Below are 27,858 nucleotides of genomic sequence, written 5' to 3'. Positions count from 1 at the left end.
TGCCCCGCCCACCTCTACTCTCGCTCCGCCCTTGTACCCCGCCAGCCCCGCCCCTTCGTTCAGCCGCAATGGCGCGTGCCCGGAGTCGAGCAGCGGCCGCACTGCGCATGCACTGCTAGTTCCTCAATCGCATGTTGCCCCTGCGTCACCGGTTTGTCGCTCTCACGCCCCCCGCGCGCGAGAACACGCATGCGCAGGGTGTCCCCTGGCATAGAGCCGTCGTGTCTGTTGCCCGGTCAGAGCCGCTGGCTGCTTCCGGCCCGGCGGGGATGCGCTGCCCGCGGTCCTGGGGCAGGGGCTGGCCGGGCCCCCGGTGCTACTGCTGGGCGTGCGCGGGGGCGGGCCCGGCCCGGGATGGAGGTGGAGGAGGCCTTCGTGCTGGTGGGGCAGATGGGGCCCTACCAGGTGTATCTGTGCGCGCTGCTGGCCGTGCTGCTGCAGGTGGGGCCCGGCCGGGGCCTGGGGAGGGGCTCTGGGGGTGTGAGAGGAGGTGTTTGGCGGGGGGACTGTGCTCGGGGGCGGGCGAGTGAGGGTGAGCGTGCCGTGCCCTGGGGGTGTCCTGTGCCCGGGGGCGGGCGAGTGAGAGGATGTTTGTGTGGGAGGGCGAGTGAGAAGATCTGGGCGGGGGGGAAGGAGGCAGATCAAGGACCTGTGCATTGAGGTGCATGTTTTTATGCGTGCACATCTTTGTAATTCAGTGAAATTGGGAGAATTTAGTCTCTGATCTTCTTTTTTTTCCCCCCTTCTCCACTTAAAACGAACAAGACTTCTGTAACAAAACTCACTGCACTATTATGGTTACAATTTTATGTACTCAAAACTGATGATTTCTTCCTTTGCTGTAGCCTGGCTGTATTGCACAGATGGAATATTCTGTATTACTAGTCATGTTTTTGAGTCTAACTTTAATACACAGTGATTTCACTTCTGTCTCTATGTAGGTGTGGACAACTCAGGTAGATTTTTATGGAAATTGCACAGCTCTATCTGTGTATATATAGTGTGGCCCAGTGGCAGTGGTTATAGAAATTATAATCTGACTTTTGAATGTTTAAAATTCTTTGCCACATTAATGTATGTCTTTATATCTATATTTGATGTTTTTACATTATCTCTTAAAAAATCTTTAAAATAGTTATCTTTAAATTCAGGTGTTATGAGATATCAGAGCTGAAAACATGATGTACCTGTACATAGGAAAAGCTGGACTCCAGTTTCTTTTTCTACTGATTTAAAAGATATTGAACTTTAAGCTATCTTTGGCTGCAGGACTAACTAGATGTGTGGGTCAGTATCCCCCAGGCAGAGCAAGAGTCTGGATCAAATCTGCATTGAGAAGGAGGGATAGCAGGGGAATTGTCATTTCTGTGATATTTAAATTTTTTTTAAGGCAGTTAATGGAAAGGTACTAGTCGTGACTCAGAGGGAATAATGAGCAGGGTGCAAGGAAGTGGGTGAAAGGTACTTGATATATGCAGTTCATTTTGTAGTTGAAGAGAGTTTGTTGTTAAAATATATCTAATATATACATACTAAGAGGGTTATGACTGTTTTTATTAACCCTCTTCTTTCTCTCACACATGCACATTTTCAGAATATAAATTCCTTCAAGTCACAAGCCACTGCATGAGATAGTTTTGGTATAAAGCTTCATCTTTTCCCTTCTTCACAGCCATTCCAAATTTTCTATACAACCAAATGAAACAAGCATCTGTTTTTTTTAGAATCAACTTATAAGGTCAGCCTTAAATGCTAGAAGCTATTGATGCTTTTCAGGGGAAGGAAGGTGGAGCGTGCTTTGTTGTTGTTCAACATCTTCATTTTCCAAATCTCAAATACCTTTAGTCTTAAATCTACAGTGTTTCCTTTTCTCCTGCGTCTGGGCAATTTATTCTGTGAAAGACTGTTTAGCACTGTAATGCTCACATTTCCCAAGAGGAATAATTGGGTATCTTTCACCACCCCCCGGCCATTGAGTCCTACTGTAGCAATGCCATTTTTTTTAATCTTGGTAAATTCATCTCTTTCTCCAAGGTGCAGATTTAATCTTTTTGTACTAGAAGGGTCAAAGTTGAGTGACTTACGTTGTTTGGCAGTACATGTTTCACCTGGTATTTGCTGAGAACAACTATGCTTGTTGTGAATTGTTGATGAGGCAGTTGAAACCGCAGCAAAGCAGTGTTGAAGGTGTTCTTGTTTTCTCTCTATTTAAAGACAGTTGGACTGGATCTTTTGGCTACAGTAATAATCAAATGTATGAGACATATCATTCAAATCTAATGTAAATTCATCAATACTTCATTATAAGGGCTGATTACTGTGTTTTTTAATTAATGAAATGCAACTACAGTAAAAAGTGCTAATGAGTGGAATGGTAGGAGTCATAGATGTAAAAGCATCCAGAATGAAACACTTTATAGAAATCATTATGGTTTAAGGGGTATTGTGTGCGTCATTTGCTGTATGCCTTTGCAACTTTCTGAGCTTCCTTTGCATTGCAGAGGAGCTGCACAAAAGGGGGCTAATGAATAGGCCACCTCTCAAGACTCTATGGTTCAAGGCAGGGCTTTGGAGCTGTGCTCCAGCTCCAGGCAAAAACCTTCAGCTCCACTGCTCCAGAGCTGCTCCAGCTCCAGGCTCCGCTCCAAAGCCCCGATTCAAGGCTTTCCTAGGACCAGGGATTTATCATATGTAAAGGGCAGGGGCTGAGGGAGGAAAAGGAGCACAGAGAATGTTTATCAGTTTGATTTGTTTGGATGGCATGTACTGCCTGGAAATTGATGCCCAAGACACAAGCTTTTTGAGATTAACTAGGGGTGAACCTGAGGTTTCTGCGAGAAGGAGTTGCATGTGTTGCAGTTTGTCTGTCTGCATTATAAAGGTTTGCTGGTATAGCTATATTGACAAGTCTCCTAGTGTAGGGGCAGCTTATGACAGCAAAAGAGTTCTTTTGCTAACATAGTATATACCAGGTCCCCAAACAAAGTAAGAAGTCAACAAAAGGACTTTTTTGCTGATATAACTAAAGGTACAATTTACACTACAAAGTTAAGTTAACTTAATGTAAGTCAACATCCAGCTGTCACAGTAGTTAAGTTGGTCGTGCATGTCCTCACCTTGCTCGTGTCGGTGGAATGCATCCTCACTAGCAGTGCTTGCACTCATGCACAGAGCAGTTGCACCATGGGTATCTATCCCACGGTGCAACTAGCCACAGGGGGCTTGGGGAAGGGTTTGCAATGCCTCATGGGACCAAAACGTTGTTGCAGTGGGTAATGGGAACATGGCTTTGGCCTCCCATGATGCAGTTTCGTCCCTCCCTCCCTACCCTGATATCAATGGCAAACAACTTTCTTGCGCCTTCTTTCGAAAGCGTAGTTAAACCGTGCTTATGCTGTAGCCCGAGAAGCATGGAGCCTTCTCAGCTGTGCACTCTTATTGTGAGCATTACACGCACCTCGCTCCTTATCCTGCATTATTTCCAGAGCCGAGACAGGAGCCACTGTATGTAACGTTGTGATGTCATTCAAGCAGCCTTGCTGCAAGCCATAGAACTAAACAGTTCGTGATTGCTGCTGGAGAGTCATGCTGCAGCTGAACATGGTGGAGCGCTGTTTCTGGTAGGGAGAAATAAACAGTGACAGGTGAGAGAGGACAAGAAGCGATGGGCTTAAATTGCAGCAAGGGAGGTGTAGGTTGGATATTAGGAAAAACCTCCTAACTGTCAGGGTGGTTAAGTGCTGGAATAAATTGCCTAAGGGGAGTTGTCGAATCTCCATCATTGGAGATTTTTAAGAACAGGTTAGACAAACAACCTATCAGGGATGGTCTAGATCAATGGTTCTCAAACTAAGGCCGCAGCTTGTTCAGGGAAAGCACCTGATGGGCCGGACTGGTTTGTTTACCTGCCGCGTCCACAGGGTCGCTACTCCACGCCAGTGGGGGCTGCAGGAAGCAGCATAGGCTGAGGGACGTGCTGGCTGCACTTCCTGCAGCCCCTGTTGGCCTGGAGCGGTGAACCCCGGCCAGTGAGAGCCACGATTGGCTGAACCTGCAGACGCAGCAGGTAAACAAACCGGCCTGGCCCGCTAGGGGCTTTCCCTGAACAAGTGACGGCCATAGTTTGGGAACCACTGATCTAGATAATACCTAGTCCTGCCATGAGTGCAGGGGACTGGACTAGATGATCTCTCAAGGTCCCTTCTAGTCCTGTTCTTTGATTCCTGTGTAGTCCAGGCTGGAGTGCATTTGGGGCATTGAGTTGCCATGATCAGCTGGGCTGGCAAGCTCTCCATGCTGATCACACAGGAAATGGGAATTCAGAAGTTCCTGGAGCTTCAACCCTGTGTACCTGGCTGCTGTACAGCGGAGTAGAAAATGATCTCCAGAGCAGTCACAATGGAGCATTGTGGGACACTTCCTGGAAGCCACAATACTGCTTCTACACTGCCTCTCTGTTGACCCATCAACATCTAATTAAGTGCTATGTCTCACGTGGAGATGGAGTAATTAAATCAAGATTACAGGCAAGTTAGGTCAGCAGAAATGACCTGATAGTATAGATGCATACATTATTAAGTGGCTTCCGTCAACCTAAGTTTGTATTGAAGACCTGACCTAAGTCTACACTGGGACTTATGGGACGTGGCGTGGGGGTGGAATGAAACCCTACCCAACATAGCTATGTTAGCAAAAGTTTAAATGTAGACCAGGCCTAAGAAAATACCCGACTTCATATAGGTTTTTTTTCCAAACTGGAAACTGACCATGAAATCTGCTTCCACCCAGTAAAGGGGTCACAGTGCTTGAAAAATTTACCAGGTGCGATGCCAGCATGGAAGTTGGAGGCTTCCTGGGCCATCCAGGAGCAATACTTGGAGAAGCTCTTTCTCCTTCATCCCCAAGGTACTAAGAATGAGGATGAGTAGATAGAAAGTGCTGCTGCTGCACCCTATGGTGAGGGTCCCAATTCTAATAATTTGGTTTAAAAAAAAAACAACAAACCAAAAACCACAACTTAAAGGTGACCAAGAGAGGACTTGTTAAAACAAACCAAAAATACTGGGCTTGCTTCTTTTTTACTACTTTATGATAAAGAAGGTGTAATTTTTTTTCTTAAGTGGTTTTTTTTTTTTTTTGAGTGTTCACTTTTACAACAGTAATATTAGAAATGCCAACTCTAGTCTTTCTTGGTTTTATTGGAGGATATCCAGGTTGTCTTGGAGTTTGTTTATGATAAGAACAGACAGCTTGGTATCGGGAGCAGAGGTAATGAGATATTTTTGTTATTGACTTAATTTCCAAAATATTAATTTGTTAACTTCAAAACTTTGTTAGCAAAATAGTTTTAAACAGTCTGATTAAAAATCCATTCCCCTCTGTAACGCTGCCAGAAGTGGCTCAAGAGTGAGAATATCAACCTCAGAGCAGACTGTTACGAAACAGGGCACAAACCCAAAATTGGTTGTGAATTCTATAGTTAGATTTTACCAACCAGTTATCTAGTGTAAATGCCTCAGCCTTAGCATGGAGTCAGAGAGGCCCTTTGCATACTCTAATCTATGTTGCCACCCAGGTGAGCATACCTTTGTGATAGTCCCTTATACCAAAAATCACAGCAATATTGAGGTCACTCCCAGTCTTAAAGGACCTGTCACTCTACGTCAGGTCAGTTGCGCTTAGATCTGACACCAGAGACAATGCTTGTAGTCAGTCCTGTAATAAATTATATAAAGATTTGTTATGAAGGAAATGCATCTTGGAGTTATTTACAAGGTTTAAGCGGGTATGTGTAGATAAGATTGTAACTTATTTGTGTAGGTTTCAAAAGCTATTAAAATTTATAAAATTTTATAATCAGCAAGCTGTGTGTGACTTTTAGGGCTAACTCTAAGCAACTGGATATCTCTTGCTTATGCCTAGACATAGTTTGCCCCCCCCCCCCCAATTCAAATAGCATAGAGATAACTAATTCCTTTTTATGGGGTTTTAATCACCCTGCTGCCATGTGTTCTCAGCTGCCAGGAGAAATCTTGCATGGCTCATCTTCACAGGCAGGGAAGGTGGATGAAGATAACAGAAAAACAAATGTCTTTTGTCTCTTTAAGATCCTACAATAGCCCATCTGATGTTAATGGACCTTACCTGTTGGGAAAGACATAATGTCTTCTGTTGAAGATCAGTCTTTCACACTAATTAATGTCTTTGTGACTGTAAATCAGCAGACAGGAGAGGCTCACAACACCATGGCTCAAATATTACCTTACAATATGGGATACAGATGTTATAAATGAAACTATTGCATACAGCAACTCCCAAGCATTCAATAAAGCCTAAATGCTGAACAGTCTTATTCTAATGCCTGTTTTAATAATACTAACACACAAGTGAGCCAGACTGTTTCCAACTGTGCATTTGTCAGAGTTCAATTGAGACATCGGGACTTGGGCATGAGCTGGCACCTGGTCTCCCAGGGTCACACCCTCTCAATTGGTCAGCTTGCCCTTTTTTGGCTCTTATGGTGATGTCATTTCACAGGTTTGCTAGTCATCAGTTTTCTGAGCTAGACAGGATCTGAATCTCTAGTGTGCTTAACACTTAAAAACAACATCTTTGAGGCCTACCTCATCCATCATAAAGAAGAAAAGAGGGCGTATGGCTATTTTCCCTTTTTATGGTCGCCTATTAAATAAATCAGTGCTTTATCTGTGGGGAAACAATAGCATCAATGTGTGGAGCAAATTCAAATGTTATAGGACTATAAGGCAGAACATAAACTAAATGGCAGAATTTTGACTTATTTTATTGTATAGGGTGAATACCAAATTGAAAATAAAAGGCCTGGTTTCCTACTACCTTGCACAATCATTTACCTATTGCAAAATTAATGTAAAACATTAGTGTTCTGATTGTGTAACATCCCATCCCAAGCATTCAAAATTAAAGTGAAGTCCCGCCCAAATCATGATAAAACATAAGAACGGCCATACCAGGTCAGACCAAAGGTCCATCTAGCGCAGTATCCTGTCTACCGACAGTGGCCAATGCCAGGTGCCCCAAAGGGAGTGAACCTAACAGGCAATAATCAAATGATCTCTCTCCTGCCATCCATCTCTATCTTCTGACGAACAGAGGCTAAGGACACCATTCTTTACCCATCCTGGCTAATAGCCATTTATGGACTTAACCACCATGAATTTATCCAGTTCTCTTTCAAACGCTGTTATAGTCCTAGCCTTCACAACCTCCTCGGGTAAGGAGTTCCACAAGTTGACTGTGTGCTATGTGAAGAAGAACTTCCTTTTTGTTTTAAACCTGCTGCCTCTTAATTTCATTTGGTGACCCCTAGTTCTTATATTATGGGAATAAGTAAATAACTTTTCCTTATCCACTTTCTCCACATCACTCATGATTTTATATACCTCTATCATATCCCCCCTTAGTCTCCTCTTTTTCAAGCTGAAGAGTTCTAGCCTCTTTAATCTTTCTTCATATGGGACCCTCTCCAAACCCCTAATCATTTTAGTTGCCCTTTTCTGAACCTTTTCTAGTGCCAGTATAGACAAATAAAAGCCAAAGGGCAACTTGTCTGGAATCCTGATACTTGAGTATGTGATGTTAGATATTGGGGAGTAGTTAAAGCATCTTGTAGTCATAAGAGAATCTAAAAAGACAGGAAGGGCATTTTAATACTGACTAGAAATCTCTGTGGATTAAATGTTGCTTTTTTGGTGTGTGTTTAGCATCTTTGATGTCTGTTTTGTTTCAGCTCTATGTAGCCACTGAAGCTATCCTCATTGCACTAGTAGGGGCGACACCTCCCTACCACTGGGACCTCGAAGAGCTCTCAGCCAATCAAAGCCATAGCAACCAGTCAACTAATGAAGAAAGAGCCTTTGGGGAATGGCTTCTGACAGCCAATGGGAGTGAAGTTCATAAGCATGTGCACTTCAGCAGCAGCTTCACATCAATAGCTTCCGAGGTAATAAATAATGAAATGGGTTTCTCAGCCCACTATGAGATTAATACATCTCATGGAGGGAAAGTAGGAGAAGTAGAGGAGCTGGATGTACAATTTTCTTGTCTTGGTTTCCAAACCAATGAGTGTTCTGATTAGCAAAGAAGTAGGTGCTGTAGTCCAACTGGAGAACAAGTTGTTCAAATGTATGTGTGGAAACAACAAATCAGCCTTGTTCTGTTATATAGACCTTGCTCATTTGGGTCTCCTCCAAAACTTTAATAACTTTCCCATATGGGAGTTGTACATTTCACTGTTGCATGTTTCTAGAAGTGGATTGGAACTGAGAAAAAGGATCAGTGGCATTAGTGTTCAAAATTTTGCATGATGGCTGTGTTCTTCTTATGTAATTTTTGTCATTCTCATGGTGGGGCTTAATTCATAAAGAGTGCTATGCTTAAATGTACCCCAGACAGCCTGCATGCAGCATGAGAACCCGTGAGGAGGTTGGTCTGCAGCTTCTCCATAGTAGGAGCTCTTTGAGGTATTCCAGGGTGAGGTTTAGGGTTTATAGGTTTAGGACTATAAGTTTTTGCAAGTAACCCTCCCATGATTCCCATGTAATTTGCCATATAAACTCCAGTCTGTACAGGGGTGGGGATTTAGACAGTCCTAGGCCTTAGATAGATACACATTAACGCTAAATTAGCATATGTAGTTGCCCATTCTGAGTGCATTTACTATGAATATAAGACCTGATTCTAGACCTGTGCAGTTTAGTCAACTCTTAGTGCTTATAAATGTATGGTCAATGTCCAGAGGTATTAATGTAGCTTGGAAATACATGTTTTAAAAAAACTCAGACTTCATTGGTTGTGAGTAACGCTACGTTTTAGTCATGGGTATTTTTAGTAAAAGTCATGGGCAGTAAACAAAAATTCATGGCCAGTGACCTGTCCATGACTTGTACTATATACCCCTGACTAAATCTTGGGTGCTGTGGGGAGTGGGAGATGCCACAGGTGCTTGGAGGGAGAGGGGGGAGCGCAAGGTGCCATGGGTACTTTGGGCGGGGGGGTGGCCCAGGACCCCACTAGTATGGGGTTTGGCAGGGCTGGCAGATTCCCTACCTGGCTCTGCACAGCTCCCTGGAAGCAGCAACATGTCCCTCAGCTCCTAGGCAGAGGTGCAGCCAGGGGTCTCTGCGCACTGTGGGAACAGCACCTGCATGCAGAGGCAGTGCACAGAGCTGCCTGGTCACCCCTCAGCCTAGGAGCCAAGGGAGGGGCATGTCACCGCTTCTTGGGAGCCCCCCCGAGGTAAGCACTGCCCAGAGCCCTCCCCGTCCCCCCCCCTCCCCCCCGCACCTCAATCCTGTTCCCCAGCGCTGAGCCCGTTCCCACACCCAAACTCCTGCTGCTGCTGCAGGGGAGGGGCATGGTGGCCCGAGACTGCCCCAGCTGCGGCTGGCCCAGGTGCTGCCCAAGCTGCTCAGACGACTACGAGCCAGCCACATCAGCTGCTGCAGAAGTCATGGAATCCGTGACAGTCTCTCAGCCTTAGTTATGAGCATGTTAATACAAACTGCCAGTTTTAGCACACTCCCAGCTGACTGTTTAGTGAGACTTCCTATGCTTCCCCATCCTGTAGAATAGAGCAAAAAGAATGAAGAGTAAAAAAGAATATGATGTTCTTAACTCTAAATTTAAAATGTGATTGTGTATAATAACTTTAGTACATAACTTAAGAAAATTTTAATTGGCTATAACATTCTAAAATCTTCTGTAGACACAACTTTTTCTTCAAATGTAACACCCCTTCTTAAGGTTAAAAGCAAGGGTGAAGAATTCAAGTGCATTTGTATATGTGGCACCAACCAATGTCTTTAGGAACTTAGATTCTCTATAGAGTCTTTTACATGGCTTCATTCTGTAAATGAGATGTAAGCAAAGAACAAATAAAAAAATTAGGGAAGTAGCTACACATAAAGTTTGTATCTGAACACTCTCGTATTTTGGAAAGGTTCAGAATTGGGTCTGAACTTTGCAGCACAGATTCATCTTTTTAAAAATTTTGCATCCAACTAAGATCAATTTAAGCTACAGCATGTTTTGGGTCTGCTAGAGGTGTAGTGCGTATTTGGCGGAAGATCTCCTCACATGTGGGATTCTAAAGGTTTTAGCTTAGATTTTTCAAAAGTGATGCAATTTTTTTGTGTGCCCAACTTGCAGTCTCTTAAAGGAGCCTGATTTATAGAGATGAACAACCACACTGTGACAGTCATCCTTCTTTAGTCATGTCATAATGAGCATTGAAAATATCACTTCTCAAAATCTAGACCCTTGTTGACAAGTTCTGAATGATCATGTTTCTCGTGAGACATTGGACCCCATGCCATACTAGAAATTGGAGCTTTAAACTATTGGAATGGGGAGATTCTCAGCCTTCAGTGTGGGATGCAGTACTTGTCCTATTGCATGGAAGGTTCTGCTGTAGGAGGCTTTAAAGTTATGTGGTAGCTAAAAGGTATTAGTTATAATTTTCCTTTTTGAGTCCTGTTTAATTGAACTCCTAATACCTGTGGGTACCTGGCTTTACGGTTGGAAAGAATAGTCCTATTAAAATACTGTCAAATGTACAAAAACTTCCTAAAAAAAATTTCTGTAAAATATGTTTTAATAATTCATGGAGTGGTGTAAAGACATTACCTGCATTTATTTGGGATGATCTGCACAATTGTTGTCTTTACAACTCATGAGTAACTTTAATGTGGCCATCACAAATTCATGCTGGAACAAATAGAATAACTCACAGACTAAGTATTATTTCGTGAACTGATGTGATGTAATGGGCCTTAGTCCTTTTTTCCCTGTATAAGTCTTGACTACATTAAAACAAAGTTCTTCTAACCGTTTGGGTGAATTTAGAGAGCAAATTGCTGTCTGTTGTACCTGAAATATTCCCTGAGCTGTGATTGATTCAGAAAGCATCAAGTATCACTCAGACACATGAGTATCGGGCTTAATTAACATTTATATCAAGAATTACAGTATGATTCTTGTGATATTGTAGAAAAAACCAGATTAGATAATTGAAATTAATGTGTATATGTTATTGGAGCCCTGTTCTCTAGACGTTTCTACATACTGTGGAAAAAACATTTGAAAATTGCATGGCAATAATTAACTTTCAAAGCTAATTTTCTCAAGCATCTGGATTCCTTATGGCCATGTTACTAACTATAACAGCATGCACATATCACCCATTAAGTCATAATTCAGAATGACACATGGAGTAAGACGAATCGAGTTATTTTCATGGTGTTCCTGAAATATTTTATAGGCTTTGCTTACATGTTTTTGCTGCTTTTGATGAGGCTGTTCATTAGTGGCTTCAAACCAGTTTTTTAAGCTCTGCTAGAAAAACCATACGTAACGATGTTTGGAGCATCTGGGTAGTAGAAGAGGGAAGGAAATTCAGAAGGTCAGTGCACGGCGGTTTCAAGAGTGGGAAAAATGGCACAATTGTGTAACAGAAAGGATCTGGATGTTGTTATTGGGAAATGAACACAGCAACAACGAACAGGGAAAGGTAAGCAAGATAGTAGGTTGTAGTGGAGAGAACACAAGAAAACATAGTATCATTGAACAGTATGGAATGCTTATTAGGTTCATTCTGGAATTCCTTTGTGTTGGAGGTTATTGCCTTGTAGAGGCTGCAGTATTATAGACCTGCTACAAAAATGAAACTGGATCTGATTTATAGGGCTGGGTTTGTTCCTGGAATTGAAGAGACTTGGATGTTATCTAGTAGAAATGTTCATAATAACAAAATGAATTGTAAAGTTGACCAAGGTAATTTTTTTACTCTGAAGGATTCAGAAACTAGAGGACCTATGAGGTGAATATGAGCAGAACAGTTTCTTGCTAAGGATAATAAAACTTCTCATCTTCACTTTGAAGGCTTTGTACAGCTCTCCCCCAGTGTTTCTCTTCTTAGCTGTCAGTGTCAGCCTTGATGCCACATGTTTTCTTCTCCCAGTTCTTCATTAATGCCTCTTTCCATGCTGTATCCTGTTCTTGGAATAAACTCCTAATGTTACCTAATGCTCTAGGTCCCCACCTTCTTATTCAAATCCTTTCTGGAGTCTCACTGCTTGTATTGCTAACCCCAAGAACTCAATCATGAGTTAGCCTCCCCAAAAATCATGAGATTTTTGTTTGTTACATGGTTTCTGAATGTTTAGGGTGCACTTGGGTCATGTTTGGGGGTGGGGGGCATATGGACCTTGACTATACCTTGACCAGGAAATTTCAGCCTTCACAAAAAATAATTGACTGCGCCTTGCCTAGATTAACAGCTCTGGAGATTCATGTTATCCACAGTATAGGTACGATAGAGACAATGCTAGGGAAAGTTTCCCTGTACCCCCACCCCACACTGCCTGCTCTTCTGTTTAAAAAAAAAAAAAAAAAAAAAAAAAAGCCGGTGCTTACACAGGCAGAAAAGTAGAAACCAACCAAATGGATCTCACTTACAAGGTAGGTCATGATGAGAAGAGCTGGGGTCATCTTTGGACCCAAATTGTGACCCTTAACCTGTGTATGTTGCCTACAATGGTCATGTACATACAAGTACGTAGATGAAAGGTACATAGGTTCCTCAAGGGAACATTATTTTTTTGTTGGCTTTGTTGTTTTTTTACCTAACCCTCTTCTCAGATGTGAAAGGCATTACTGTTTTGGAGGAGGCGAGGAATTGTACAATGGGTCAAAGTCTTCAGTGTGTTTGTGGTGATATTTTGGTGACTAAAGTGAAAGTTGTGCTGGAGTTTTGTTTTTAAAAGATTTTTTCCTCCCCAAGCTGTTCACTTCTTGGACTTTGACTAAAACTTTTTTTCTTCTCTCTAGTGGTTTTTAATTGGGAACACATCATACAAAGTCAGTGTTGCCAGTTCATTTTTCTTCAGTGGTGTCTTTGTTGGAGTGATCTCTTTTGGCCAGCTCTCAGATCGCTTTGGGAGGAAAAAAGTCTATCTCACAGGTAACTCACTGCAGCCCAAACAAAATGACTGGAGAGATATGTCGTTGTCCTGTTGGTGCCTCAGTGTCTGTCTCAGAAGACACAGTAGCAGTTATCCAAGCTTTGTGGAAAGCCGAGGCATAGAGATGAATTTGCATCTTCCACTACACACAAGGAGCCCAAGTTGGAGGCAAATAATCTATATTTGCATGCTCAGATCAGCACTGAAATGCCTGAAGTGTTTTAAGCAACCACTTGATGATGGGACCCCCAACACATGCTTAAACTTAAAAATTGGGCCCACATTGTTAGCCATGATGTTCATGATCCCTGACTGTTCCACAAAATGAAACTAAAATTTCAGAGTATCAGAAATTTAATTATTTATTAACCTCTCTCTTAATCGTCCAGGCTCCTAAAAGTTCTAGATGAGTTTGTCATCACTTCTTAAATCATGCATGCTGGATATTTGTGAACTTAGCAGAGTTTTAAAATCCATGGACCTTATGTACCATTTTCATACCATACATTTGTTCAGGGGATTTCGTGTACAGGACATATATTAAAATTTAACTTTCTTTTTAAAAAGCATGACATTTTTAAGTCTTTAGTTTATTCAGTGCTGGTAAAAGGTGTCTGACCCAGAACACTGAAACCCTCTAGTCACAGAACAGAGACAGGGAAGATTACAGCAGTGCAAACTTCCTCCACGCTGTTTTCTGACAACAAGGAGGAGATATGATGCGGAGACAGAACTTCTAGGGGTCAGAAGAAAAATCTATTAATGGCCTGTTCAGTTCTGGGCTTCTCTGTTGAAACTGCTAACAAGATATCCTGGTTACTGTCAAATGTGATGGTGGTTTTTCTGAAGAGAAAAACTGCTCTCTATGAACTGATGTGGGTACTAGTGCAGTAAATCCTGTGAAGACCACCACCTTTCGTAGGCATTCTCCTTTAAGAGATTGCCCCAGTGTTCTTACTACAATTCTGCCTCACCATCTACATTAAGCAACAGACTCTTGTAGGTCTTGAATATGATTTGACTAGAACAGGTTTCACTGAATGTCAAGTAATGCTCATGCTAAATGTTGTCTTTCTCATTCAGGTATTTTTCTGAAATTAAATCTTTTGCTTTATCTTCCAGGTTTTGCCCTTGACATCCTGTTTGCCATTGCAAATGGATTCTCCCCCTCATACGAGTTCTTTGCAGTCTCTCGCTTCTTGGTGGGGGTGATGAATGGAGGGATGTCTCTGGTGGCCTTTGTTCTACTGAATGAATGTGTGGGCACTGCCTATTGGGCATTAGCAGGTACAGCTTCAGTTGCAACACTTTTATAGAAAACTGTTAAGCTCTAGAGATCTCAGTTTAAGCACTTGTGTCAAGAAATGCCAAATTTAATGTTGCAAACTCTGTTCCTTTGTGAATATGCATGATCATACAGTCTCTGAGCCTTGCCACATTCAACGTACACCTTAGATGAACACAGTAAATGACTTCGGGCCACTTCAGATTTCTGCACAACGAAGACTGGACACTGGCAAATGCACGTTAGTTGAGGCACTCTCTCCTTTGCACACTACGCAGCTGAACAAGCCACACACATGCGTGACATTGCATTCCTTCACGTAGAACTTTGGACCCAGGAATGCACTTCTCAAGGGGAGCCGTTTGACTGTCAGATTTCAATTTCTTCCTTCTCATGCAGTTTTGGTGCAGCAGGACTCAAAAAAGCCCAAGATTTTTTTTTTAATAAAGCAAACAAAAGATCTCCCCCCCACCCCCCGGTATTCTCCTTATACTCAAAAGTGACCGGACCACTTTCACTTAAACTACCGCCTTCCCCCCCAAAAATCATCCTGTGGTAAAAATCAGCCTAAAAACTTAAAATAGAAGAGAGGCAAGGTGGATGAGGTAATATCTTTTTTGACCAACATCTCTTGGTGGACGAGACAAGTATTTGAGCTTCTCAGAGGTCTTCAGGTCTGGAAAAGGTAACAGAAATTGGCCCTACAAAAGATATTAACTCACTCATCCACCTTGTCTCTCTCAGATCCAGGGACCAACGTGGCTGCAGCAACACTGCAAAGAACATATAATAGAAACATTAAGACACCTTTAACTGTTGTTGTTATTGCATGACAGCTTGCATGCTAACATAGTGCCTGCAGATTACACTGCTCCAAGGTCTGGAACTTAACACATTTATTCTTTGCCTAATGCCAGGAAAGTGCTTGGCTGAGGGATCACTGACCGTTTTAAAGCTTAATATCTCATGAACTGTGAAGATTATAAACTAATGTTTTATGTTGTTGGAAATGTCATCTTTCCAATAATTAGTAGTAGTTATTTTTGAGTGGGGGAGGTTGCAACAAGCCACAGGGGGGTTATAAGATCCAATTGTTTTATAATGTTTTCAAATTGATGGGTGAAAAGTGCTGTAGGAAGGCCAAATAATTATTTTTGTAGCATTTTTCTTTTGTCCTGTTTTTTTCCTGTTTGTTAATCTTTTTAACACTTCTTCCCTGTTAAGGATCTGTTTTCTGTGATTTTAAGTCAAGTAGCCTTTTTGTGCATACTTCCTGCCTTCCTGGTAAAGTGCTGGTCTCTCTGAGCAGACATAATGGGGATGAGCAGTGTTGTGAAATGGCTTGTAACATTTTTTTTCCCTGTATGTTTCCAATGTGTTAGGATCGATTGGTGGCCTGTTCTTTGCAGTGGGAATTGCCCAGTATGCTATGTTAGGGTACTTCATTCGCTCCTGGAGGACTCTGGCAGTTGTGGTTAACCTGGAGGGAACAGTAGTCTTTCTCCTCTCTCTGTAAGTTGTGTTTTTTAATTGTTTCATTGGCCTTCATCAAAAGAGTAGGAATTGAGAAAGTAGGTCAAAGAGTTCTCCAAGGATCAAATGGAGCACTAGAGTGAAGATGGTGGTACTTCTCTCATACACCACATAGAAATCCCATGTCTCCCTTACATTGCAGTGCTGACATATCTGCAAACTTAAGTGGCCTAGATATGCCATATTTTTATTACTCTGAATTTTATTCTTACTCTCTAGTATGATGATTAAGATAGCTTACTCTGCACTTTTCACATACCTGAATATGCCGGATTTACACATTTACTACAAGATGCTCCATATATGTAACTACATGATCACATGCTATTTCTCAGTTTCAAGGGCAGTATTGAGGTTGTGCACACAATCTTAAAGGTGACTTGCAAAAGGGAACAATTTAGTTTAGTGCCATCTTTTTTTTTATTACATAATGGGTAAAGAGGCCTAAAAGGTTTTTATTAAAAGCACTATTTTTTTCTGTTTGTCTTTCATGTTTTGGATCTTGTAACTAGTTGTCCATTCATCATAGCTTTCCAGCCAAGACATCACAAGCAAAAATTTACATTTGAAAGTGACATTTTAAATAAAAGAAACCTTTATTAGAGATTCAACACATTCAGCCCGTCAGTTGTGTCACAATAAAATTTCAATGAGAACTTTGCTCTCCCCTTAATGAAGAGTCTGACTTGACATTCCCGATATTTCTAGGCTAAAAATCTTTAGGTCAGGGGTCGGCAACCTTTCAGAAGTGGTGTCTCGAGTCTTCATTTATTCACTCTAATTTTAGATTTCGTGTGCTGGTCATACATTTTAATGTTTTTTAGAAGCTCTTTCTCTACAAATCTATATATTATATAACTAAACTAGTGTTGTAAAATAAACAAGATTTTCACAATGTTTAAGAAGCTTAATTTAAAATTAAATTAAAATGTTGATCTTACGCCGCTGGCCCGCTCAGCCTGCTGTTGGTCTGGGGTTCTGTTCACCTAGGCCGGCAGTGGGCTGAGTGAGGCCTGTGGCCGGGACCCCAGACTGGCAGCGGGCTGTGCGGGGCCAGCAGCTGGGACCCCAGACCGGCAGTGGGCTGAGTGGCTCAGCTCACTGCCGCTCAGGGGTTCCATTCTCCGGCTCCTGCCAGCTGGGATCCTGGCTGCTGGACCCGCTCAGCCCGGTGCCCATCTGGGGTCCTGGCCCTGCCCACATACAGTGGGTACCTACTTTCTCCTTGGTTCTGGCCAATTCTCTTCCTCTCTCTGCACTGAGCTGAGAGTGGGAGTGGACTGAGCACAGGGCTGGGGGTGAAGGGTCTGACCAGGAGCTAGAATGAAGGGGGGAGCTCAGGGTTGGGGCAAGAGGGTTGGTTGTGGGGGCACTCACCTGGGCAGCTCCCATTTGATGTGAGGGGTGCAGGTGGGAATGTGAGTGGTGGTGCAGGGGCTCCTGTTTGGTGCTCAGGGTGGGGATGGGGATGTGTGCAGTGCATGGGATGTGGGGGGTACAAGAGTCAGGGCAGAGGGCTGGGGGCATGTGAGGGTGGTGCAGGTGTCAGGGTAGGGGGATGGGTATGTGTGGGGGTGCCAGTCAGGGCTGGGGTCATGGAGAAGGTGAAAGTCAACAGAGGGCTGGGTGGTACAGGGCTCAGGGCAGGCACCTGGGTGTGTGTGGAGGTGCAGGGCTCAGGGCAGAGGGCTGGGCGTGTGAGTGTGGGAGGAGTCAGGGCTCAGGGCAGAGGGCTGAGTGACTGCCCCCCCCCAACCCCCCCGTCTTTGTCTCAACTACTCCCTCCTGGGACCCCGACCCCTTATCCCCTAACTGCTCCCCTAGGACCCTGCCCCCCACCTGTCCCCTGACTGCCCCAACCCTTATCCACTCCCCCACACCCAGATAGGCGCCCTGGGCTCTCATGCCTATCCAACCACTCCCACCCCCTGACAGGACCCCCAGAACTCCGGACCCATATAACACCCCCCCCCCCCCTGCCTTCCCCAACCCCTCTCCACACCCCTGCCTCCTGACAGGACCCCCCAGAACTCCCGACTTATCCAACCCCCCCACAGCTGCTTGTCTTCTGACCACCCCCTCCAGAGACCCCTCCCACACCCTAACTGCTCCCTCAGGACCCTCCTTGCTCCCTGTCTCCTGACTGCCCTGACCCCTATCCACCCCCCAAACAGACCCCAGGACTCCCATGCCCCATCCAACCCCCCTGTTCCCTGACTGCCCCTTCCAGAGACCCCCACCCCTAACGACCCCCCGGGATCCCACCCACCCTGCTCCCTGTCCCTTGACTTCCCCAATTCCCCCCCTCCGCCGCCGGCCCTGGACTTGGCCCCCTTACCATGAAGCTCCCCACTCATCCGGAGCCCTGCCGCCGCCACCCCCGTGTGCGTAACCGTGCCCTGCCCCTCAGAGCGCTGTGCATGCGGCAGTAGGGCTCCGGATGAGTGGGAAGTGTCTTTCCCTCTCCACGGAGCCAAACACTGGTCCGCGGGAGCGCCTAGCCCCAGCCCCGAGAGCGCTGCGCGCTCGGTGGCAGGGCTCTAGGGGAAGGCGAGGGGGGGCGGGGAGGTGGAGGCTTGCTGTGCTCGGGCCAGCACTCCGGCCCGGGACCCGGACCCTGCAACTTGATGCGTCGGCAGGATTTTTAATGGCGCACGGGGTCCCAGCAGGCAGCCATGTACCATTAAAAATTGGCTCGCGTGCCATCGGTTGCCGACCCCTGTTTTAGTTAAAAACACCCTAACCTTTCAGCTTGTCTTTCTGAAGCAAAATAAATAAATAAAAAAGAATGCTTTACTCTCAGGACTTCAAAGCTCTGCTCAAAAGTACCTCTCTACAGTAAGTGCAATTTCTGTACCAAATCTCAGTCCTCCAGCTGTTTGACCCTAGAGCTGTTCAAAAAAGATTGCAAGGATGTTCTGTGTTAGGAAAGGAACATTTTCTGCTATCTAACATTTTATGCAAAGATGGCTGGATCACTTTTGCTCACATTAGATATGTGTTTTAAAAAATCAACTTTGGGTAGAGATCACAACCTGGAAAGGTGAAAGCTTCAGGGAGTTATAAGCTACTGAAAGCAAGGGGCACAGGAGGATTTTTATAGGCAGGAATATCAGCTGTACTAATCAGATTCTGCCAACAGGGAGGGATAGAGCTGTTTGGCAGTGGCTGTTCTGATGCCAGCAGGAGAGAATTTTGTGCAGTAGATAAATAAGAATTGGAGATATACCTATCTCCTGGAACTGGAAGGGACCTTGAAAGGTCATTGAGTCCAGCCCCCTGCCTTCACTAGCAGAACCAAATACTGCTTTTTGCCCCAGATCCCTAGGTGGCCCCCTCAAGGGCTGAACTCACAACCTTGGGTTTAGCAGACCAGTGCTCAAACCATTGAGCTGTTCTTCTGTGAGACAGCTAAATCAGTTTAGTTTTTCATAACCAGCAGCTCCTTCTGTACTGTAACTGCTTAATCCATACATCCTTAATTCTGTATTTCTCTAATGCAGACTCGTAACATTTGAGTGGAATTTTAATATACAGAGTAAAATTGTTGCATGTTACATACCCTGAAAATTGTGAAATAAAGGTGCTCTTATTCGCCCCACTTTTTATTAAATTTGTAGTTTACCGGCAACTATAGATGAATTCTAAACCTGAGGTGAAATGTTTGGAAATACATGCTGTTACATTGAAATGTCCTTCAGTTTTATTCCAAACAGGCAAATCCAATCATCTATAAGAGTAGGGCCCTAAAGCCTCAATGAAATCTCTGTTTCAGATTCATTCCTGAATCCCCTCGCTGGTTATACTCACAAGGTCGGTTGAGAGAAGCAGAAAATGCCCTCTATCTCATTGCAAAGAGGAACTGCAAGCAGAAATGCACTTTTTCGCTAAAGCTCCCAGCTGACAAGAGTCACCGAGAGACTGGCAGTTTCTTGGACCTGTTCCGATACAAGATCCTGTTAGGGCGCACTTTGATCATGATGTTCGTCTGGTACTTGCAGTTCTTTTTAAGTTCAGCTCTTTTTAAAGTATTTGAAAAACGTGTTGGGGATGTTGAGAGACAGCTTGTCATGCTTTCTGTCTTGTTATTACTAAGGACATTGTGCATGGAACAGAATCTTTGTTTGAGTTCCTAACTCCTGGTGCTTATTCTTCACCTGATGTCATTTTAATAATCTAGGCCTGAGGTACTTCATCTTGATGCTTTTATGATGCTTTTCATCCAAGAATCTTAAAAGTAGTTAAGAATTTTGTCTTTCCCTGCAGCCCTTCAAAATTGTTGAGATTGGTCATGTACTAGTTCTTTGGCCCAATGTTGTGGGGTTTTTAGTCTGATTCCTTTTTAGTGCCCAAATTATTTGGTTCCTTTGGATGGTAAGGCAGTTTTATTCTAGTATTCAAGATACTGACCTGTTCAGAGAGCTGCTTAAAAAAAATTAATATCTAGTACTTTTCATAAATGGATCTTAAAATTCCTTACAAAATCTCTGGTACTGCAAAGATTTACACCCTTAAGGTTAAACATATGTGTGCATCCTTTGCAGGATCTGGCTTAAAGTTTGGTAAGATCAAATTTTCAAATGGAAAAGCAGTGGTGTGGGGATGTTACGACATAATGACATTTTCAGGAATAAAATTCAGTTCTCCAATTCTCAGTCCCCTGTACAAACCACTAGCTAACACTTTTGTTCTATTTTTAAAATAATCTTCCTTTTGTAATACTGCCATGACAGCAACCAGTTGTGGTGTATGTCTTCTCTGTCTTAGAGGTTTATACCGCTGCCGATCATCATGGTATCAGAGTACCTTCCATGTAATATTAAGTGGACTTCATGGAATCTTTAGCACTACCTCCTTTTCAAGGTAGTAATTCTGATTGGAGTAGGGTTTTGTTTTTGATTTGTTAGATTTCATTAGTCTTTTTTAGGTTGACTTTTGTTAGAGTAGATTTTTATTGGTTGGGGTTTCTTGGGGTTGGGTTTCTAACTTCAGGTGAGGAATAATCAGCAAAAGGAGACATCTTTATATTTAAGATGCTTTAATGCAATATTCTGTGATAAATAAGGGAAGAAAAGTAAAGTAAGTTATTAAACAGTTTTTTGAAACTTTCCATATAATAATAGAGTGTCATTTGCTCTGTTGGAGATCTGGGGAGCCACTAACTAATATAGTTTGTAAGGCCAATTTGTTTTGTGAGCAGAAAAGGAGAAAAAACTGATTTATGAATGTGATGATGGGTGCTTTAGAAATTCAGGTAGAACTGTGACAAACATTATCAAACAGTATGTGTTTTAAGCATGGACAGTCTGATAAAATAGATTCCTAAGAATAAATTATTTCCCTTGCTTCCCCAGTAATGATAGGTGCACTTTCTGGTAGCATTTAATGTTCCTGCAATCCAGCAGTGTCTTGAATTAACTGCTGGTGAAATGATTCCCCTTTTGCCTGGCAAATACACTGCAGTGTACAGCTGACTACAGTGAGGGTGGCATTGGCATCCAGAGAGTTCTGAAGGCAGCCCCATCTTGACTTCTACCAGCCAAATGAACATTCCACGGTCATCCTACAGCTACTGAGTGTGTAACTGAACTTTCTTTTGCAAGGCCCTCTGAAGTAGCCATGGCAGGAAGGGGTACGTGGGGTCCGCTAGATTAACAGTGGGGACAGTGACTCGATATATAACAATGTCATTTGGAGGGAAAGATGTTCCTGCTTGTCTGTGAAGGTACAGGTATGATTTCTCAAAAACTCTGGCATGTACCTTGCCAGTACATCCCACATTGGTGTCCGTGGACCTGTCTCAGTAGTCCGGCTACATAACAATGCAAATTTGCAGTTGATATACTCATTTGCTCCTTGTGGAAGACAAATTATGGACATGAGTCCTATCGATAACCCTGGAGCAGTTTGAAAAGCTCATTCTCTCAAAACCGGCAGTTATTTTAGGAACGCTATTTATGCCAGCCATCTTTGAGTAAATGTGCCTGATTGCCTTACAAACTTACATAACCACAGCCCCCACAGTTGACTTGCCAACACCAAACTGGTTGACCACAGGCCCATAGGAGTCTGGGGTAAACAGTTGGCTATAATGACTGACTTTTGGACTGGTATGGCTTCTGTCATGGATGTGTTCTGGTGCTGGAATGTCTGTCCAAGCTGTTTGCACAGGTCTAGGAACATGTGCTTCATGTGGAAGTTCTGGAGTCACTGCTGGTCATCCCAAGTCTGCATGGTGTTGAGATCCCACCAGGCTGTGCTTGTCATTCTGCTCCAGAAATGTAGCCTACATACAGGGAATCTGTGGCAGCAGGTGTAAGCTGCATCAACAGGGTTGCGAGTGACATGGCTGTGCCCCTCTCTGAGAGCTGCCTTCTTTAGGACAGATACTGCTGCTGAATTGTTCATAAGCATTTTATAGCTGCTCTGCCTGAATCCTGAAATAGCAGTGAAACCCCAAGCAGGCAAAGGCTTTCCACCGTTGCTGGATCCATGGCCTGACTCATAGCAGGGAGGGCTCAGACTTGAAATGGCTCAGCTGAATGTGTTTGTGGGCCAAGAACACTTCTGATGGACAGACAAGTTGTCCCACACTACATCAGGAACCAAGCTCTGAAGTGGCTAAGTTTGCAAGAATGCCAAGTAACCTGAGATACACCCCCAGAAGACAGTCTCTCACTCATGTCTGCATATCAGTGTGAACACACCGGCACAGATATGAGGCATGCATAACAATGCAGAGTGGAGGTTCAAAGGCAAACTTGGAAAAAATGGGTTTGCAAGTGCACGTCAAGTAGACCCAGGTGTACAATGCAGTGTATGTGCCCTAAAGGAATAATTAGTGTTACCGGCTGGCGAGGGAAATGAAATGAAACGTGGGGCATTCCAGGGTACAGTCCAAACCAGTGGGGGGCTGTCACCCCTGCCCTGCAACATTGTGTAACTTACAAAGCCTTGCTGAAGTAGCTCCCACCTTGGCCACTCACAAACAGCCTTTCAGCATGAAAGCCAGACCCTGAGTGTCTGTGTTTTAACTGCAGTCTGCCAGCCACACTTGGATTATGCTCTGGATCTTGCCAGCCTGGGTTATGCTGCAGGATGATCCCAACATCCCCCAGTCCCACATTTCCCCCCAGAAGTTTGTCCTGTACTGCTCAGCCCTCTTCTCTACAGTTCAAATATTTTAAGTTTGTTGTTCCTTAAGAAGCTAGCATATTATTCCCGTTAAGTTGAATAGTCTGAATAACTATTTGAGAGAAACATATTGGATTAAATAAAACAGTAAAACAAATTTATTAACTACAAAGAGAGATAAGTGATTACAAGAAATGAGGCATAAACATCAGAACTAGTTACACGGAAAATAAAGAGAAAATGTTTACTGTCCGTGACTTTTACTAAAAATATCTGTGATTGTAAAGAATTAGTTCCAGGAATGGGTAAAAGTGGGAACCGTATCTATACCTTTATCAAGTCATAATGTATTTGTTTCATATTCATACTGTGGTTGGATTTAAAAAGTTCTGGATCATTTTTTTTATACACAACGTTCTTAATTTCATTCTTAAAGTAAAATGTCAGGGGCTTTATCTCTGCAGAAAGGAATAATTCCCCTCTGCCTAAAGCGTTGCTCAGGCAACTATATTTGAAGAGCTTTTTCCTTCCTCTGAAATAACTAGTAGTGACTGTGCTGGCGGAAGGAGATTGGAGTAGAGGCACTAGTTGCACCAATCTGGCCTAGAAAAATCTTAAGTCTTTTTATACTTGGTTTTTCTTTCTCATCTCTCTCTCTCTCTCCCCACCCCCGCCCCCCAGGTTTGTGTGCAGCTTGGTATACTATGGTCTGACTCTCAATGCAGGTGACTTAGGTGGAAGTATTTATGCCAACTTGGCTCTCTCTGGGCTGATAGAGCTACCTGCCTACCCAATCTGTATCTACTTGATTAACCAAAAATGGTGAGTATGGAATAAAATGAAGCCCAATATCTAATTTTTTTCCAGAGGTAATTTTCCTGGGCTCCAGTTTGCCCTTAGTTTATTCTCAATTTAGTCCTGTTACAGGAAGTATTAACAGTCCCAACTTATTCTGTCCTCCTGGGAGAATGAATTACATAAAAAAAAAAATTAATGAAAAAGAGAAATTAATCTTTCCTAACCACTTCCAAGCAGTAAAGAATACTTTAGTTCTGACACACAGATTAAACTGAAGCTCTCAAGGAGAATTCTGCAGAGTCTAGCTGCTCTGACTCTACTAAACACACAGGATGTCATTCTTCAGACTTTTGATCTTGTGACATCACAGTAAGGAATCCCATAATACTTTCTAAGCCACTCCAAGATGAATTCTTTTGGAACTAGAGTGCTGTCTTGGGGGCAGCTCCTGCCTTGGGGTATGTGCGTTGTGCCTTACAGGGCTGACCGCTAGGGTTGCCAGTTTTGGTTAGCCATATTCCTGGAGGTTTTATCACATGACCTCTCTAATTAAAGATTAATTTTTAATTCCTGGAAACTCCAGGACAATCCTGGAGGGTTGGCAACCGTACTGAACACTGGGCCATCTAGCCTGTGTTTGATCTGCAGTACTCCATTCTTTCTCTCTTTTAGTAGAGGTCATCTCAGAACTTTATTAATAGGTGGCTTTTCTCCCTCTTCCTTATGTGTTTGAGGAAAGCTCTTCCTGCATGTACCCACTTCCTCCCCCCGCCCCCCAGCGGAGACAAATTAAAAAGCTAGGAATAGTCAGCCAGTCTACCTGGAGATTTTAGTGATTTATCTTTTTTGGGGACCCCATTAGGTTTGGCCGAAAACGGACACTGGCAGCATTCCTGTTCCTGGGAGGACTGGCCTGTTTTATTATCATGTTTCTTCCAGAAAAGAAAGGTAAATGTCTTCTTCCCCCCACCCCCCAAAGGAGTTTATAGTGGTATTGTGCATGTGTATAACATCCTCTAACCCAGAATCTAAGGATTTCACAAACGTTAGGTTCATAACATTGACATGAGGTAGGTAATGATTATCTTCATTGTACAACTGGGGAAACTGAGGCATAAGGGGGAAGTGGTTTTCTGAAGGTTTTGTGATGAGTTGGGGAAAGAGTTTGGAATGGAACGGAACCCATTTCCAAGCTACCAGTCCTATCTGTTAATCACGGTACCAACATATTGTTGCCTCTGCTTTATACGAGACATTTCTTAAGAATTGGGGAAATGTGCCTTAGCCAAGGGTGGGCAAACTTTTTGCCCGAGGGCCACATCTGGGTATAGAAATTATATGGCAGGCCATGAATGCTCACGAAATTGGGGTTGGGGTGCGGGAGTGGGTGAAGACTCTGGCTGGGGGTGTGGGCTCGGGGGTGGAGCCAGAAATGAGGAGTTTGGGATGCAGGAGGGGGCTCCAGTCTGGGACCGAGGTGTTCAGAGGGCAGAAGGGGGATCAGGGCTGAGGTGGGGTGGGGGGTGAGGGCTCCAGCTGTGAGTGTAGGCTCTGGGGTGGGGCTGGGGATGATAGGTTTAGGATGCAGGAGGGTGCTCTGGGCTGGGACCGAGGGGTTCAGAGTGTGGGAGGGGGCTATGGGGTGCAGGCTCGGGTGGCGCTTACCTCAAGCATCTCCCAGAAGCAATGCCATGTTTCCTCTCTGACTTCTATGCAGAGGCCCGGCCCGGTGGCTCTGCTGCATGTTATCCCGTCCACAAGCGCCACACCTGCAGCACTCATTGGCCGCGGTTCCCTGTCTGCGGGGGTGGCGCTTAAGGCGGGGGTTGCATGTGTAGCAGAGCCCCCTGGCTGCCCCTAAACATAGGAGCCAGAGAGGGCACATACCGCTGCTTCTGGGAGCTGCTTGAAGTGCCACCCTGAGCCTGCTCCTCCGCTGGAGTGCAGTTATTTTTTGTACATAATTCTACATTTGTAAGTTTAACTTTTATGATAAACAGATTGCACAACAGTACTTGTATGAAGTGAATTGAAAAATACTATTTCTTTATCATTTTTACAGTGCAAATATTTATAATAAAAATAATAAAGTGAGCACTGTATACTTCGTTCTGTGTTGTAATAGAAATCAACATATTTGAAAATGTAGAAAAAATCCAAAAATTATTTAATAAATTTCAATTGGTATTCTGTTTAACGGTGCGATTTAATCATGATTAATTTTTTTGAGTTAACTGCAATTAATCAACAGTCCTGAATTTTAATTTATTTCGGGAAACCATATAAAGGTCCAATGCTAGCTTGTTTTTCAACTGTTGTACACAGATACAGAAACAGAAAACATTAGTAAGAGAAAAGACTTCTTCCTTTCAAAGCAAGGCACATAAAATTAATGATACTTCATACTTGTACTTACATAGTACTAGTTATGAAAGGGCCTCAAAAGGCTTTAGACCATTGAACCTAGCAGGATTTTTAAAAGGATTAAACATTTATATCAGGGGTCGGCAACCTTTCAGAAGTGCTGTGCCGAGTCTTCATTTATTCACTCCAATTTAAGGTTTCGCATGCCGGTAATACATTAACGTTTTTAGAAGGTCTCTTTCTTATAAGTCTATATTATATAACTAAACTATTGTATGTAAAGTAAACAAGGTTTTCAAAATGTTTAAGAAGCGTCATTTAGAATTAAATTAAAATGTTGACCTTACTCTGCCAGCCTGCTCAGCTCACTGCCAGCCTGGGGTTCTGTTCACCTAGGCCAGCAGCGGGCTGAGCAGGGCCTGCGGCTGGGACCCCAGACCGGGGTGGGTGGGTTCAGGGATCAGGGCAGAGGTCTGGGGTGTGTGGGGGGTGTAGGGCAGAATGCTGGGTGTGGGGGGGCTTTGGGGTGCAGGGCAGAGGGCTCAGTGCGTGTTGGGTTGGGGGGGTTCAGGGCAGGGCTGGAGGGTGTGGGGGGTGCAGGGCAGAAGGCTGGGTGTGTGTAGGGGTTCAGGGGTCAGGGCTGAGGGGGTATGGGGTGCAGGGCAGAATGCTGAGTGTGGGGAGTCAGGGCAGAGGTCTGCGGGCATAGGGGGTGCAGGGCAGAATGCTATGTGTGTGTGGGGGGAATCAGGGCAGAGGGCTGGGGGTATGGGTAGTGCAGGGCAGAATGCTGTGGGGGGGGGATCAGGGCAGAGGGCTGGGGTGCTCGGCTCATGGGGATGCACCCAGCCCCCTGCCCTGAGCAGCTCATGGCAGGGGGCTGGAAGGGATATGCCTTGTTCTACCTCCTTCCCCAAGGCCCCATCTTTACCTCTCACTATCTCCTCTACGGAGCTGTGTGCACTCTGCCGTGCTTCCCCCTCCACCTCGCTGGGGCCATCAGCTGATTGGTGCAGGGACTGAGAAGGCGCAGGGCATGAAAGTACCACACTAGGAGAGAAGCCGGGGAGAGAGAAGCTTGGCTGCCGGAGAATCAAGCTTCAGCCTCCTGCCCCTGCAGGGGAGAGCGGTGGGCGGGGGGCTGAGTGGGGCTGGGGGCCGGGACTGTGGCAGGCAACTGCGTGCCTCTCAAAATCGGCTCACGTGCCATGTTTGTCACGCGTGCCATAGGTTGCCAACTCCTGATTTATATGGATTAACACCTATGGTTCACTAGACGGTGGTGAATATAATTGTTTATTTTAAAGGGGTAGAACTAAAATTTCAGGGTATATGTCAATTACTAACTGCCTGGGCTGAAATAGAAACAGGTTATTTTTTGTCATTATCCTTTATATAGGATCTTGACACTTTCCTCTGAAGCATATGGTACTGGCCATTGTCAAACAGGATCCTGGGCTAGGTGGACCACTGGTCTGATCCTATATGGCAGTTCCCATCTTTTTTCCTAATGAGGCAATTTTAGATCACCAAAGTCTCACTGAAAGTCACCTAGATACTAAGTCACTTAAGCACTTTTGAAAAATGTTCTGTTGTCCTTTCCACTAGCTTACTAATAGTACAAATGCTACTCTTCAGCATTCATTGCTGTTACCAACAGTACTCCCAGAAAACTTTTAGAAATAGTCATAAAAATTTTCAAACCAGTCACCTTATCTTTTTACATCTAATGCCTGTTATAAC

At 44.0% G+C, this 27,858-nt stretch overlaps 1 protein-coding gene across 4 annotated transcripts in view; it reads left to right on the top strand.

Annotated features, from left to right (window-relative positions):
• The first annotated feature begins 200 nt into the window (after positions 1 to 200).
• Positions 201 to 27,858, top strand: part of SLC22A15 (solute carrier family 22 member 15) — a 44,195-nt gene continuing 16,537 nt past the window's right edge. For all 4 annotated transcript variants that reach the window (XM_075071910.1, XM_075071906.1, XM_075071904.1 and 1 more), the window contains exons 1-8: positions 201 to 441; positions 7,769 to 7,981; positions 12,868 to 13,000; positions 14,124 to 14,288; positions 15,669 to 15,798; positions 19,595 to 19,810; positions 23,635 to 23,775; positions 24,614 to 24,699. In XM_075071910.1, the coding sequence (XP_074928011.1) occupies positions 355 to 441; positions 7,769 to 7,981; positions 12,868 to 13,000; positions 14,124 to 14,288; positions 15,669 to 15,798; positions 19,595 to 19,810; positions 23,635 to 23,775; positions 24,614 to 24,699 (1,171 nt within the window). In that variant the 5' untranslated portion in view covers positions 201 to 354. The remainder of the gene's footprint in view (positions 442 to 7,768; positions 7,982 to 12,867; positions 13,001 to 14,123; positions 14,289 to 15,668; positions 15,799 to 19,594; positions 19,811 to 23,634; positions 23,776 to 24,613; positions 24,700 to 27,858) is intronic.

This window comes from Chelonoidis abingdonii, chromosome 1, assembly GCF_003597395.2.
Source record: "Chelonoidis abingdonii isolate Lonesome George chromosome 1, CheloAbing_2.0, whole genome shotgun sequence".
Taxonomy (NCBI): domain Eukaryota; kingdom Metazoa; phylum Chordata; order Testudines; family Testudinidae; genus Chelonoidis; species Chelonoidis abingdonii.
Note: the sequence above shows the minus strand (reverse complement) of the source record. Positions and strands in the feature narration are given on the sequence as shown.